At 45.5% G+C, this 14700-nt stretch overlaps 1 protein-coding gene across 3 annotated transcripts in view; it reads right to left on the bottom strand.

Moving 5' to 3' along the window:
- Fndc3b (fibronectin type III domain containing 3B) overlaps positions 1–14700 on the bottom strand; it is a 299935-nt gene that overhangs the window by 86799 nt on the left and 198436 nt on the right. For all 3 annotated transcript variants that reach the window (XM_057756973.1, XM_057756974.1, XM_057756975.1), the window contains one exon: positions 3315–3373. In XM_057756973.1, coding sequence (XP_057612956.1) covers positions 3315–3373 — 59 coding nt within the window. The remainder of the gene's footprint in view (positions 1–3314; positions 3374–14700) is intronic.

Raw genomic sequence — 14700 nt, 5'->3', positions numbered from 1 at the left:
GAAATTGTATTATTTTATTCTCAGAATTTAGCTATGTGGGAGGCCCTCCAATCTGGTGAAGTACTATCCTAAGGAAATATTTTCACAGAAATTCTGGCTTGACTACTGCAGCAGCCTTCAAGATGAACAACGCAGAAGAAAACCACACAGGAGGGAAAGGATAAATGATGGACACAAATCCACAACTCTGGGCTCCAATGTGCTAGCACTTCAGCTGTTCCCAGACATCTCTCAAGGAAGCACTGACCAATCAACTGTTTCTTCAAACTAAACACTGGCTGGTGGGAAACAATACACACACACAGCAGGTTGTCTGCCGCCAATAGGTCCTGAAACCCAGTAGCCCACCAGGACATGGGGGCTGCACTGAGCACCATCATCTGCAGGGATCCAACCAATGAGTCTGCTAACTCCCAAGTCACACAGGGCAGCATAGAGTTCCCACCTCGGATAGGGCAGCGGCCATGACAGCCAAGCCCGCAAGGCACCCAAGTGCGTCAGCAGACAGGCTTTATGAAACTGGCCAGCTATTTGAGTCTCTTTTAGGGGACAGTAAGTGACTCACTCAATTTGGGGTGCCTAAAGTTACAGAAAGATGACTGGGGTCTGCAAACCCCAGATGACACTTCTGCACTTGAATCATTAGCAGTAATCTCAAAGAAAAAGCATTGTTTTTCATTTAGAGTTGGTATAAGAGGTAGCTAAAGGGGACAAGGATAAAGAATTGCTCTTCAATTTATGTGCCCAACCTTCTCCTGCAGCCTGGATTTTTCATCTGTGGGGCGCCTGGTGCCCTCCTCATCTCTGAATGCAGTATGGAGCTGCCTCTTGCCTAGCTACATGCTGCAAACTGTAAGGAAAACCTCTTCTAAGTATTCTAACACAACACATAACTCTCCTCAGATCCCTATGCTGTCTTTATCACATTAATTTTAAAAGATGAAGATATTAAGGCACTTCAATTAATATCAGGAAGGAGCTAAAACCTTGGCTAAGGTCGGGGAGACAGGTAACAGCCATACTGGGTACAAACCTACATGGGTCCCTTCCTCCCAGTTGCTGCCTGGCACTGTGACATCTTCTGTCCCTGCCTTCCTCCACACTGGCCAGTCTGGAGGCATCCATCCTACCCACCAGAATCCAGGTATGTCTGGCAGACATTTCTTCAGCAACAACTGTCAAGGGTTCAGTATGTGTCAAGGACAGTGATAGCTAGGTCTGAGGGGAACAAAGACTACGGACAATCATGCATAAGAACTTTAGAAAGAAGGGACAAGAGAAAGAAGATGGGGTGAGAAAACTATGCAAACACCTAACTGGGCAGGGAATGAGTGGCTGTTAGCCAGCAGAGGCCGTTGACCAGGACAAAGGGACATGTACCAGCGGAACTCCCCACCACCCGCCTCAGTCTGAGAAGCCACCTGGGTCCTATGCAAGAGCAATCAGAATTCTTACTAGCTGAGCCCCCTCTCGGGCCCTCGGCCTACGTTCTGAGACAGGTTCTCTCACCAAGTCTGGGCTCACTGTTTCAGCTGCACCTGTCATAACCAAGCCCTGGGAACCACTCCTCTCTGGCCCTCTCTGCTTAGATTACAGGTTACAGGTGTTCTCTCACGCTCGGGTTTTTGTTTGTTTGTTTTGTTTTTTGATGTGGGTGCTGAGATCCAAGCTCGGGTCCTCATGTTTGCACATCACACATCTACCCGCTGAGTCATCTCCTTTTCTAACCTCCCTGCTCTTTAGCTCTAGCCCCCATCTGTGTCTACAGTGTGGACTTCCATCTCTATGTTACAGTTGCCCGTTTCTGCTCTTGGTCCTCCTCTTTCCACAGCATTGAGTCTACCAGACATGCCCAACTGTGTGCTATATTCATTTTTCTGGATGTTCTGCAAATGAGGCAGACATAATATGTCCAGGAACGGCCAGGAAAACACAAAAGGAGCCTAAGATGAGTGTGCCCTAATGGAAGTGCAGACACCTTCAGAAATACCCTTGAGTGCAATGTGTTCTAAGCAATGGCAAGGATACATCCAGGTCACAGTGAGGCTGCAGGCCCCACCAGAGGTACTACAGACCATGACATCCAGGTCACAGTGAGACTGCAGGCCCCACCAGAGGTACTACAGACCATGACATCCAGGCCACAGTGAGGCTGCAGGCCCCACCAGAGGTACTACAGACCATGACATCCAGGTCACAGTGAGACTGCAGGCCCCACCAGGTACTACAGACCACAAGGACCACCCACCTAGTGGCAAGGCCTCAACTGGAGAAGCTGTTGAAGGGATCCACTGAAGCTAAAAGCCCAGCTACTTTTGGTATCAAATGGATAATCAATGAATCCATTTATTTTCAGAATGGACTTAATATCTGGCCCTCCTTGCCACATTGGACACAACCACCTAATTCTGACTCCTGGACCCCATCCTACCCATCCTGTGGACTATGAGGAGTGGGAAGGTTCCCAAAACTCCCCCCTCCCCGCCCCACTCCCTCGGCCCATCCTCTTTCCAACTCACCTGGAAACCTGGACCAGTCTGCAAATGCAGCCCTGACTACTTAGCAACTTCGCCTGGGAAATCCCAAAGACCACTGCGTGCCCAGAGTGAGTTCAGATGTCTCAAGTCTCCACCAAGGTCCCTGACAAATGCCCTATAATGTCACCCCCCAACATAATCATACTCCTTGGTTTAGTGCAGATGAGCCCGAGGTCAATTTGGAGTCTGCCCTTAAAAGGGCTCTGTCTTTGTAACAGACCAAGAATCAAGATTTTCCAATTCAGCCAGAAAAACACTCCCAAAACTTTGGCTCTAGCTCGGACAAAAAGGTTGAATCAACATTATAAATTTCTAGCTGAATTTCAAAACACCTGGCACACGGAACAGCAGTCTAGCACACCACCAGTCCCGCCCTCTTCCCTTGTCATGGCGCCCAGCGTCCTCCAGTATAGAAACGCGGCTCTGAAATCTACCCAGGAAGATATCTGAGATCTCTGAGGCTTTCAAAATGTATTCTTCCTCCCTTTACAAAGGTAAAAAGAAATTACCAAGAACAAACTGTTCTGCAGACCCACGAAAATCTAGATGCTTCTAACCGAATTCAGAACATCAGCACTAAGGTAGTGGTTCAGTGGGTGGCTACAAAGAATCCCATTCTAGATTTTCACGATCCATTAATAACTAACTACTGTCTCAAACTTATTATATTTGCAATGGAAAGGGGTCCTTCTGCTTACTGATGGTGCAGCAAAAAGACAAGCACCCTGGGAACACTTAAGAACATGCTGTTCTTGCCGAGGGGTCCAGAAGACATACCTGTGGTTTCTCTATTCCCGAAAGAATGTCCTGCACCCTCTTTACTTCCAACTCATACTCTGCAAAGACAAGAAGGGGACAAATGTTAGAAGACTGTCCGTTTCCTTCCCCAAACCGTAGTCACGGAGATCATCAAGTCGCTCAGCTGCCCACTACTACACATTGTTGGCGCCACCTGGAGCACTGGCTGATGACATCATTGTGCTTGTGATAGCTTCCCCAGGTACACTGTATGTACTCTGTATGTATGCTAGCTTCCCAGAGCACACTGTATGTACTCTGTATGTATTCTAGCTTCCCCAGGTACACTGTATGTACTCTGTATGTATGCTAGCTTCCCCGAGTACACTGTATGTACTCTGTATGTATTCTAGCTTCCCCAAGTACACTGTATGTACTCTGTATATATTCTAGCTTCCCCAGGTACACTGTATGTACTCTGTATATATTCTAGCTTCCCCAGGTACACTGTATGTACTCTGTATATATTCTAGCTTCCCCGAGTACACTGTATGTACTCTGTATGTATTCTAGCTTCCCCAAGTACACTGTATGTACTCTGTATATATTCTAGCTTCCCCAGGTACACTGTATGTACTCTGTATATATTCTAGCTTCCCTGAGTACACTGTATGTACTCTGTATGTATTCTAGCTTCCCCAGGTACACTGTATGTACTCTGTATGTATGCTAGCTTCCCCAAGTACACTGTATGTATGCTAGCTTCCCCGAGTACACTGTATGTACTCTGTATGTATTTCAGCTTCTCTCAGTACACTGTATGTACTCTGTATGTATTCTAGCTTTCCTGAGTACACTGTGTGTATTCACTGGGTTAGCTAGATTTGTCCTACTTCACTCAACACACACTGGGGAATAATGGGTCATAAGAAGGGAAAGCAGGAGATCTATGCAAATACATAGAACATCTTTGTTGTTGTTGCTTTTTTTGGTTTGTTTTTGTTTTTTTGTTATTTTTTTTTTTTTTTTTGACACAGGGTTTCTCTCTGTGGCTTTGATCCTGTCCTGGAACTCCCTCTTGTAGACCAGGCTGGCCTAGAGCTCCCAGAGATCCGCCTGCCTCTGCTTCCTGAGTGCTGGGATTAAAGGCGAGCACCACCACCGCCCGGCTTCTAAGAGAAGATGATCTTGAGTGACAATGGAGTGAGTTCCGACTTTTCTTCAGGATGCATGTGTGTACAATGTGCCCATGTATTCATTTGTAGTTTGAATTTTACATTTGAACTGCAGTGTTTAAGTGGGAGGACTTATAAGTTGGAGTTTGAAGAAACATTAGACTTCTTCATAAAAATGCACATAAGGAAGGTGTATGTGCTGGGTTAGTAGATTGCAGCAGTTCTACAGGTAAAGGACATGGCTACCTTCAGCTGGAGTTAGTGGCAAACATGGTGAAAACATGGCTAGGCTGTGAGACACAGCAGCTGCAAAACTGGTGCGACAGGCAGTGGGGAGGGAACGAGCAGGGGCAATTCTAGTCTTCATTAACTAAATAGACAATGGTGTTTTCAGTAAGATTAGGAAAGGGACATTTTCATAGTGCGGTAAAACCTGCACTTTAGAAATACCAAACCCTGGCAGAGAGGGATGGGAAGGATAGATGGCCAAATTAAAAAAGTGTAAGTAAACAGAATTCAATCTGCTTCACTTAAGGAATCTAACTCTTGAGCTGTGGTGGATTCCACACTGTCTATCCTGATTTAAAAGCCAATGCTATAAAGATACGATATGGTTCCCAGGGCATAAGTCCTTGGCCCCAGTTATTTCCCAGTTAGTGGGGGAAGGTGGCAGGAAATACAAATGGTAACTCTAACATCAGAGGACAAAGCTGTCCTCCAGGCAACCTGAGGGAGGGTATCGGGAAAGCAAGTCTCGTGCCCACAGTCATGTGGACACAGAGCTGGGGCAACGATGGGTCAGTCGGCCCTGCACTTCACAGGGCTGCTTGGTCTCTATTCAGGTACAGTCCCATCACTAGCTGAAGGACTGTCTCGGTATCCCCCAGGCTGTCACTTGGTCCCACTGACTGCTCATCTATTACCAAAACCTGAGAACAGCGATCCTGCTCATTTCCCCTCAAGCTCGTGCCTGGTCTCCCCGCTAAAATGTGTCTGGGAGGCAGAGATACTTCAGGCCTAGAGCACATGATTTATTTCCTATATAAAGAAACATGTAATCTCAACACTTGAAAGGTGGAGAGCTGAGGATCTGAGTTCTGGGCTAGCCTAGGCTACACAGCAAGATGATAAGCTCCTGACTGAGAATGCCAACAGCTGAAAGAAATAAAAATGGTAATACAAGGCATGGGAGTGGGGTGGGAGGACTGAAGAGAAGCCCAATCGGAAATGCTGGAAATGATGACTCGGTGGTCAAGTAAAAAGTTCTGCAGAAGTCTCAGTAACAGAGTGGCTCAAGGAGCAGACAGCATGTCTGAACTTGAAGACAAGGTGGAAAGCTGGACAGTCAAGGGAATGGAATAACAAGAAGGTACCAGTGGGAACCTCAGGATCTAGGCATGCTCTGGAAAGATCACATCAACCAAGAAAAGATACAAAAGGAAAAGAAACTAATTTTAAAAGGATGGAAACATTTTTGTGGAATCCTAAGGGAAACACTTCTTTTTTTTTTCTTTTGTTGTTGGTTCAAGTTTCACCTTCGAAAAGCACCATTCTTCCTGAGAACTCACAATATCTTTAGTACAGTGAAGGTTAAATTAAAAACACAATAAAGTGAATAGTTTTTTTTTTTAAAAGAACACCACACACCAAGGGAGCATGTATTATGTGATGTTTAAACTTTCCATAAATAATGGTTTTCATGTTTGCTCCAAAAAAACACAAGCTCAGACAGTTTAATTAACTGTACAGGCTAAACTAATTTAAACATAACCCCTTTATAAACACAATTTACTTTTTGGTTTGTTTCACTTTTTTTTCCTTCTTAGTAAAGAAACTCGGGTCCACACTTGGCTGTAGCTGTAAAAAGTATTTACGTTGTACCAGCACCTTCGTTCCAGCAGAATAACATCCACACTTCCCTCTAGTCCAGAGCAGCTTGTGTGGAGATACCCCTCTGCACGTCAGAGACCTCCCAATCTGCCAAGGAGCTGCTTTGGCTGCCCTTTAAGAGAGCTATGTCTACTGAACCAGTGGGCTAAAATTATAGGCTCTAATCATTTGTCTGTAACAACTAGATGGACAAAAAATATTTGTAGATGAAAAGAAAGATAGGCATTAATAATAAAAGCAAACTGGAGACCCAGACAAGGTTTGCTAATATTTGTGAAGATGAATACAGGCAAAGGAAGAAAATAATAAGAATGCTCACAGATAATTCTTTATGTAGAAAATCAAATTGGCTATTACCAATTTAAAAGGTATTACTTCTCTGAGAAAGAGAAGAAAGGGATCAAGTACATATAATAGCTTCATTACTCAAGGACCTTCACTTAACGGTTAGGATTTCTAGGTGATGGTCTTAGGTATAAATACAAAAGGTAGCTCTCCAGTCCTCTCTAGTGACTTTACATAGTGCTGTCAGTGTATACTGCCCAAGTACAAGGACTGGGTTTAGATCCCAGCACCCACATAAAGACAGCATGTACCCTGGATATCTTAGACCTACAGTGGGTGGAGACATGAGACAGGAGGATCACTGGGGCTTGCTGGATGCCAGCCTAAGCCCCCAAAATACAACAGGAGCTCTTGATTCAGCAGAGACCCTAGCTCAAAGGAACAAGGCTGAGCGTGATAAAATAAAAGGGGGGGGATACCCGATCCCTTCATCTGACCTCCATGCTTGTGCACACAAATGTGTACAAAATGCACACATGTATGCACAGACACACCCCAGAACAAAAAAGTTAAGTAAGATCACTGAAAAACACATTTTTATAATATAAGGACAATACAATTGATTGCTATAGAGCAAATATTTAAAACACACACACACACAACAAAGCAACCACAAGTGGCTGTGGCGATAACTCAGCAAGTAATGTGCTTGCCATAGGACCTGTGTCCAGATGCCCAGCAGCGTGTGCTTGTAATCCCAGTGACAGGGAGCCGGGCACAAGGAGATCCCAGGGGCTCACTAGTCCCATTCGGTGAGCTCCAGTTTCAGTGAGATGCCCTGTCTCAGAAATATAAGGAGAGTGACTGAGGAACACACCCAGTAGCAAGCTTTGGCCTTCACACATGCACCCACACAAACACGTGCACACGCATAAGCATGGGTGGGCACATGCACATAACCACAATACCGACATCAAATATTTGGACATGAAAATGCAAAACAGAAGTCTCTCTAAGTATTTAGTTGGGAAGGTGATTACATCCCTTGAAATTCTCAAAGATGGATGAACACTAGCCCATTAATGACAAAAATAAAAAAAGCAGACTCTGCATTCTGTCTAGAAAAATATTTTTCAAGGGTGGCATGGGTTCCAAAAATATTGTGGAACCTGAGAGAAAAATGGAAGGAGAGCTTAATTCCTTTTGCAGGTGGAGTGAGCAGCTGGATAGGAGAACTGGCCACAGAATGGAAATGGACAACAGGGCCTAGGTTCCTCTCAGTTTCAGGTGCCATTTGTGGAATTCGGGGGAAAGAACCATTTTCTTTCCTGAAGCAAGTTTGAGACAGAGTCCTGCCAGACACTTTCACACGGATCCACCCTCAGTGAACGGCCCTCCCGCAAAGGCTGCACCCTGTGGAACCCACACGGATCCACCCTCAGTGAACGGCCCTCCCGCAAAGGCTGCACCCTGTGGAACCCACACGGATCCACCCTCAGTGAACGGCCCTCCCGCAAAGGCTGCACCCTGTGGAACCCACACGGATCCACCCTCAGTGAACGGCCCTCCCGCAAAGGCTGCACCCTGTGGAACCCACACGGATCCACCCTCAGTGAACGGCCCTCCCGCAAAGGCTGCACCCTGTGGAACCCACACGGATCCACCCTCAGTGAACGGCCCTCCCGCAAAGGCTGCACCCTGTGGAACCCACACGAATCCACCCTCAGTGAACGGCCCTCCCGCAAAGGCTGCACCCTGTGGAACCCACACGAATCCACCCTCAGTGAACGGCCCTCCCGCAAAGGCTGCACCCTGTGGAACCCACACGAATCCACCCTCAAGTGAACGGCCCTCCCTGCAAAGGCTGCACCCTATGGAACCAGAGAACAAAGAAGGGATGGGCTTGGGTCTTCGATGGGAAGCTGGGCAACAGGAAGGTACCACAGAGTCTTATCAACTTCCAAACTCTACACAGCTACCAAGTACCTTAGAGCTTGCCTGAAATATCAGAGGGTTCAATCCACGTTCCTGATAAATTCTCAAAGAAAACAAAAGCCCACGTTTGCTTCTTAGGGAACCTATGTATTCATGGAATGACACAGAAGCAACTAGCATTTTTTACTGGTTTTATTGAGCTATACAAAGCCTCACAAAACCAGATGAGGGTACTAGGTAACTGCACACCTGGTGAGCTTACCTCAGGCACCAGCCCTTGCCTCTGCTTCCTGAACATGGCTGGGATCTACTAGTGAGCTGAGTCATCCCCGTGCCAGATATGGCTCTTTGATTTGGGGGAGACTGACCTCCACAACTGTCCACCCAGGGCTGGTGCCTCACCTGGATGTGTGACACAAAGGTGATTCAAGTCTGTGCGCCACTCTCTCAGCGGACCCAGAAGCCTTCCCTCACGTGCCTTCTCATTAGGACTTGGCAGGACACAGTGGAAAGTTTTCAATTAGCTTGGTCAATACTTTCTTAAGACCAAGGATGGATGGGCAGAATCCACAGCTTACGGTTCTTTAATCCAGGAGAGATCTCCAATAATTATATTATTTACACAGCAAATTTTGAATTGTTTTATAGCAGCATTTCCTTAATTAAATATCATGTAATTAAATTATTTGGGGCTAAGGCTAGACATTCAGTCTACTGTGCTCAGGCACTGACACAGGAATCTCAGGTGGAATCTACTCAAGCATCAGAGTCTGGCACACTGAAAAACTATGACATTGTAGGAGACATGCTATCTCCCTCAGGACAGCCCCACGAGTGGCAAGGCAAATTCGCAGTCAGCAGGCAGAAAATATCAAGGAGTGGAGGAGGCGCTGTAAGATGATGAAGAGAAAGAGGAGGAAAAGAAGAAGGGGAAGAGGAAGAAGAGGAGGAGGAAGAGGAAGAGGAGGAGGAGGAAGAGGAAGATGAGGAGGAAGAGGAGGGGGAGGAGGAAGAGGAGGAGGAGGAGGAGTACTTTACTCTGCCTAATGGGACAGAAACCAGATGGATGAGTATTCTCATTTTTCCAGAGAATATGGAAATTCAATGTTTAATATGAGATTGCCCAAATCTCTAAAAATGTATACACTAAAATAGTTTAAACATAAAGGAACACTGGAGGAGCATTATACCCACTGATATGCTGGGATATCTATTCTCCCGGAATTCATGTTAGCCTCTTTCCAAATGTGATGAGATTGGATGCGGGGTCTCTGAACAGAGATGGGATTAGATGAGGCCTTGGGGATGGAAACTTGGAGACTTGTGAATGGGAGCTGTATTTGAGGATATGGTAGCAAGGTGTGCTCTAGAAAGCAAGAAGCCTGACACTGAATCTGCCCACACAGGATCCAGAGCTTCTCACAATGACAATAAACATTAGTTCCTTAAGCCACCTGGGCTATGATGTTGTTTTGGATCCAGTGGAGGCCAGATTTCAAGCCTCGGTGTTACTGCTTAGGATGCTGGCCTCCATGGGACTCACCAACTGGCTGAACTGAGCCCCAGAGATCTGTCTGTTTCTGTCTCCCCATGATGGGGATTTCAAGTACAGGTGTGGACCACCTCACCTGGCTTTTCCCATGGTTCTGGGGATCAAACTCAGGTCCTCATGGTTGTAGGGCAAGCACTCCTACCCCCCAGCTCCCTTCCAGCCTCATATCTTCTCCTTTAAGAAACACTTGCAGTAAACAAAGCTGACCTTTGTTGGTCTGTATTGTTATGTCGGCAGCTATAAGATAGGGTCTTTCGGAGCCCAACAGTCTATGTGAATGAGAAGTTCTTTTCATGTTTAAAATATCAACGATTTCAGATGGTTTTTGTTTTTATTTTTATTTTATAATCTGTTTACTTAGCACATATGATTTTTAGGGTTCATGGTGGCATTTTCAAACAAAGTCTGTCATTTCTGTGGGTTCCACTTCCCCTCCTTGGGCCCTTCTACCCTACCCTGTGTGCTATACCTGGGCATCCCCAGCATCTCCTTTCCATTCCTCAAGTTTCCTTTCTAGTTTCATAGCCTGTACCACAACCATCGCCACTCACACATAAACACGTGAACGTTAGAAGCTCGGCCGTGCAGATGAGAGAGGGTTTCTTTCCGAGTCTGAGCTCCTTCCCTTAACAGAGTGCCACTTAGGAAACAGTTTTTAATGCCAGTGAGTTAAAACTGGCAAGACTGCATCAGCATCTTTGATATGACGTGCCACAAGGGTAGCCACTGTTCTCTGGTCCCTTTTGTCCCTTGCTAATGGCTTCTCTGTGGAACACCTGTTAAGCACCCTGTTTTAATATGATGTGACCCACACACTACAAGATAACAGTGCCACCAGACCAGGCTTGTTTAAACATTTTCCATTTATGACGCCGGCCATTTGACTCCGGGTCTGCAGTTACACAAATCAAACATAAGCTGATAGCAATTCACAGAGCAACTTCCTTGAAAGCAACTCTTTGCCATACACTTTTTTTTTTTTTTACTACTTATTAAGGATCAAACAAATCCGCACACAAATAAGACTGCTGTGCTGACTTATTTTCACATAAAGAATTAACCTGGCTGGCTATATCATGTGGCGGGATATGGGGCATCCTCAGTGCTCCCAAGTGGATCACTCCTCTCTTCATAACCATCAACACTGACGACACTGACACAGACAGCGCAGCTGTTTCAGCTCACAGTGTAAAACAGCAGAAGTATGTTTACAGTCATTTCAGAAAGTCTTGGAAATTCGATCTTCACCCAAATCTAAATCTACTGAATGATTTTTTTTTTTTTTAAATGAAACCAAGTCAGCAACTCAAATGGCAGCTTTTACAATCAAGCATTCTGTCACAACCCAATCCGGATATGCTTATTTGAGACTCAAATGCAGAGGACTTACAAGGGCACATGAAAAGTCTGCTTTCTCCAAAACCATTATTTCCATAAGAGCAGACACCTTAGTTTGCACAGGAAACACTTCAGGCAAAGCTCAACAACAGCCTTGAACCTGAGCCGAGGTATTTCAGGCAGCAGTGGCCACTGGGATGCAGCACAACAGCCCGGGCGAAACAACACTAACTGTGTGTGGTCAGAACGAAGGAACCATGAGATCATGTGACACAACATGGCGCTAGGAGTTTAATTCTGAAGTAATTAATAGCTGGTTGTTGAGTGCTAAGGGGTCTTTTATTATTGACCTCGCACCCAGTTACATGCCCTCTCACGAGGGGTGTGGCCCTTGGTCTAAGGTGGGCAGCAGACCACAGACAAGATACTCCAGTAACATACACTGAGTAAACCCAATCATTTTAATCTGTCAAAATCCACTCCTCCCTTAAGGATTTTACTTAACTGTGATTAGAAAGAAAACCCCCAACGGCCAACGTTCCTCTGTTATTTCATAGTACTGGGATTGAATCTTGGGCTTCACGCATGAGGGCAAACAGTCCAGCCCTGAGGAAACCATCTAAGCTTTGTGCCTTTTAGAAAACAAAGTGGAAAGTAAACAAACCAATAACCCAAACTCCATCGTGAGTGACATTTTAGAATATTTCCAACTTCAGTTCTTGCCACTCAAATATGGGCTAGAGTATACTTCATGGAGAATCCACAGAGCAAATCTACTCTTCTTGTGAGTGTAATTTCTGCCCTCATCTTAATCGGACTGTGCTTCGCTACCTGTTCTTCCTCATCAACATCTCCCTCTTAGTAACTAGATAACCAAAAGAGACAGGACCATCTGCCTCAACGCCCGGAAGAAAATGGACTGTCTTCTAAGTGCGCCGAGGTGAAAAACGAATTAAAATGAAGAGTTAAGATCTGGCGAGGAAGAAGGAAAGCTGGCACTCGGTGCTAGCTGGAGAGGAGGCCAGATGGGAGCCACTCCAGCACCACAAGATTCCCATTTCCTCTCTGGCATAGGTGCGATGAAGAGACAGCTGTGGATCCAAGTCAGTCACCAGGAAGGCAGTTTTGATTTGTTCGCAAACCTGCTACTTTGTATCGATCTCATTCTAGAGTCCTCCTAAAGTCAAATTACTTGGAACCTAGAGACCGGCTTTCTATGTAAGGGAGCATCCATCACACTCCATGGAGAGAGATTTCTACTGTCCAAATGGGATGCTCTTGTTGGAAAACATGACAGATGGCATAAAAATGTCGTTTGCACATATATTCACCCCCAAATCGATGACACTAACTTTCTCCCAAAATACCAAGAACTGAATACATTTTGGCTCCAAATCCATTCTATAAATGACATGATCTACAACACAGACATGTCGAAGTCTATAGATTCTATGGCACATTCACTCGGCTGCCATATCCTAATAATGGAGGAAGCCATATCCTGAACTCACAGGACTCAACCAAAAGCAGCTATTTGGGTTGTGGTCTAAGCTGGGTGAGAAATAAAATGTACAAAAAGAAAATATAAAAGGTAAGATAGGAAAAAATATGAAAGATATGTCCTAAAGTGGGGGATGGTAGATAGAAAAAGGAATGAGTGACAGATGAAAAGTTTCAAAATACAGCTTTCAATGACTCTCCTAAATCAATAATTTCTAACCTAGGTAAATAAAATAATTTCTTTGATTTTAATATAAAAATTTCATTATTAATATAAAATTACATAACACAAAAGGTAACAGGCAAAATTTAAGTTAACCAGGCCAGAGCAGTGTCAAATATGAAGGGTAACTGTCCCTCCTCTCCTGCCACAGTGGACTCTGCCCACATCACACACCTCTGATGGATGCCAGTTCTCCCGTCAAGCACTGCCTTAGCTCCCAGGGCTACAGTGGCCCTTGCTGGAGGGCTTCCTCTAACATCCTGCCTTCCTTTCCATACACAGTGTGGATTATACTATATTTCAGCTCCTCATCCACGGCAATCTTCCACCTCCCCCCACACCCCATGAATTCAACCTTCATGAGAGTAGTCAACAAATCTTGGCTGTGGACCACTGACACCCTAGGGCCTGAGTGCCTGGCAAAAGAATTCTAAACAAAGGAGAAATGCAACTCCCGAGACAGACACTGAGTTTTCTTTTCTCAGCGTGAGTAAACAAGACATCATGATGGAGTGAACTGCAAGGAAGGTAACTTAGGAAACCCCAGCAGCGCATCGAATATCTCTAGGACAAAACTGTGCCAGCAATCTGTAGACATCCACTGTCACAGGAGATACAAACACACAATCTAAACACAGTCAGTAACCATCTTACGTTTCATGTAGACAAGAAATATTTCGCTAGCCAGAGTGAAGTCTGCTTAGCAACACCGTTGGCGGCCATCATACCTGTTGTCAAAGTATAATGCTAAAATGCAGTTTGGGGATTACTGATGCAAGGGAGAGTTCCTGGATCTCACTGTAGAGGACAGCTTCTTAAACTGTGGGTGACAACCCCAGGTCCCCAGCTGAGGCTGCATAGTGAATACGAGTTGGGCAACGGGTAAAAAGGAACTCAGGACCAAGTCTGCAGTGATCAGAGGTGCATCTGGCAATGCCCTCTCCCCGCCCAGTGCTGGCTGAGGTGTGAACATGAACAGTCCCCCCTGGCTTGGGCACTAGGCTACACTGTCTCCTGCTGCTGCTGATCTCTAGCACGTCACCCAGCAGGCAGTGCCACGCAAAGTCTTTACAGCAGGGTTAAGGTACGTTTACGCTGTTCCTACCACATTCAATTACAAAAGCTCAACTTGGAAATTCAAAATTCAAATAGAAGCTACATTTGCTGAGATAATTCTACAGACTACTTTATGCCAATGTGCTGGAAACACAGTATTCTCCCCTCTCCCTTCATGCACAGATATAGAACATTCAGGATGGTCAGAAGCTAGAGCACTCAGTATTGGGCAATAATTTCATGCTCGAGTGTTTTTGCAGCTGACTAGGGCTTGACAGAAGAGGTGCATACTGGTTCCAAGAGAACAGAAACTTGGTTGGCCCATAAACCATGGCTGTTTTTGGTGTGTCACACTGTCTGACATGTCCGAGTGTTCTTCCTGAACAGAGAGTACGGAGTGTTTCCAAACGGCATAGCTTAGCTGTGACCCCGGCTGCTGCTGTTTACAGGCGCTTCACCCTTGCAGAAGAA

The sequence above is a fragment of the Chionomys nivalis genome, chromosome 24 (assembly GCF_950005125.1).
Source record: "Chionomys nivalis chromosome 24, mChiNiv1.1, whole genome shotgun sequence".
In the NCBI taxonomy this organism is placed as follows: Eukaryota; Metazoa; Chordata; class Mammalia; order Rodentia; family Cricetidae; genus Chionomys; species Chionomys nivalis.
The sequence above is the reverse complement of the archived record's forward strand: the minus strand, read 5'-3'. Positions and strand labels throughout refer to the sequence as shown.